The 1460-nt window shown below is 62.5% G+C and overlaps 1 gene segment (V, D, J or C); it reads right to left on the reverse strand.

Annotated features, from left to right (window-relative positions):
* Positions 1–1395, reverse strand: part of LOC112548824 — a 1622-nt gene extending 227 nt beyond the window's left edge. The window contains 3 exon segments of the V gene segment in view: positions 546–667; positions 895–1184; positions 1350–1395. Coding sequence covers positions 546–667; positions 895–1184; positions 1350–1395 — 458 coding nt within the window.
* Positions 1396–1460: the final 65 nt, after the last annotated feature.

Genomic DNA, 1460 nt, shown 5'->3' on the forward strand with positions numbered 1-1460 from the left:
GTTCTGTGGAGTCCTGTGACCCCGCCTCGGGACTGGCCTCAAAGAACCAATGACCAGGGGCTCTTGCGTTTTATTCTCTCCCACAGCTCTGTACCGCATTCAGCCCTCACTCGCCTGCCCGCACCGCAACGAGGCAGGTTGGTACTTGGCCATGGCCCATGAGACTGTGCTGGAGAGGCGCATCGTTGCAACCAAAGGCTCGTTGTCTTGCATGGGATCCGGGGCCGCGGATGTGCCGGGTGTACCTGGACGGTGTGAAGGGAAGGCCTTGACAGACTGAGGCCGAGCGGGGTCGGCTCTGAATGTGGGAGAGCAAGCGGGCAGGTCTTTATTCCCGGCACATTTTTTCGGCTGGGGGCTGCCCTGTGGCTCTGCAGGCGCGTATTTCTAGGTCCCTCCCAGTGTCTGCCCTGCTGCCGAGATCTCCTGCAGTCTCCCGAGCGCCAAAGAGGGACAATGGTGCCAGCGCGCCGCCTTCCCGTCAGTCCTTGTGTTACTGACTCACATTGCGTTTCCTCCGTGAGCAGATACCAAGCAGCACTTACCGTCCTATCTTTCCCTGGCTGTCCGCCCCACCCGTGCCCACCCGTCTGTCTGTTCTCTTTCCAGTAATATCCATCTGCTCCTCTTTATCTCTCTGCGCGATCTCCCCCTGTCCATGTGGTCCCTGTGAGATGGGGACAGGACAACAGTCCACACATATATCGTGTCACACGCCAACCCCAGCTTGTGTGTCCTCTCCACCCAGTGTGTCTGTGTTGCTTTGATTGAGGAGATCCCTTCGGAAGCTCGTGTGAGCTTCCCACGGCTCCCTGGGGCTCGCGGTTTGCAGAAAACCTCCCCGCCAGTTCTTGCTCGGCTCCGCAGCCCCGCGGTGGCACCGTGCTCTCTCGCAGCGCAGTAATACACGGCCCGGTCCGCCCGCGTCGCCTGCAGGAGCCGGAGCGTGAACCTGTTCTCGGAGCTATCGGTCTCCCCTTCAAAGCGCCCCGGGAAGCCGTCGCCGTAACGGTCCCCTTCTCGGTAAATCCAGGTCAGGGTGCCCTGCTCCCCCTTCCGGTACCAGTACATGTAATAGGAGCCCATGGAGCCTCCGTCCATGCTGCACTGGAAGGTCACTTCTTCTCCCTCCCACACGGCCAAGTCCGGGGGATGCTGCCGCAGCAGCACGGCGCTCCGGACCGCTGGGGAGAGAGGAAAAGCGCGTCCAGGAAGGAGAGACGGCCCGCCGGGCACGGGGAGAGGGGCAGCGCAGGAGGAACCACCCACGAGAGGAGCTGCCTGGGCTCCTAGCAGGTGTAATAGCACGGGAGGAGGGCACGTTCCCCAAGGATTTCTCTCCTACTCACTTGTGCAGACGGCGCCCAGGAGCAGGAGGAAGCAGCCCCTGCCCATCTCCGCCCCGGCCCGCAGGTCCTCACTCAGTCTCTGGCCTGAGGCCCTTCCCCCGCACAAGCCGC

The sequence above is a fragment of the Alligator sinensis genome, unplaced genomic scaffold (assembly GCF_000455745.1).
Source record: "Alligator sinensis unplaced genomic scaffold, ASM45574v1 scaffold1919_1, whole genome shotgun sequence".
NCBI classification, from domain to species: Eukaryota; Metazoa; Chordata; order Crocodylia; family Alligatoridae; genus Alligator; species Alligator sinensis.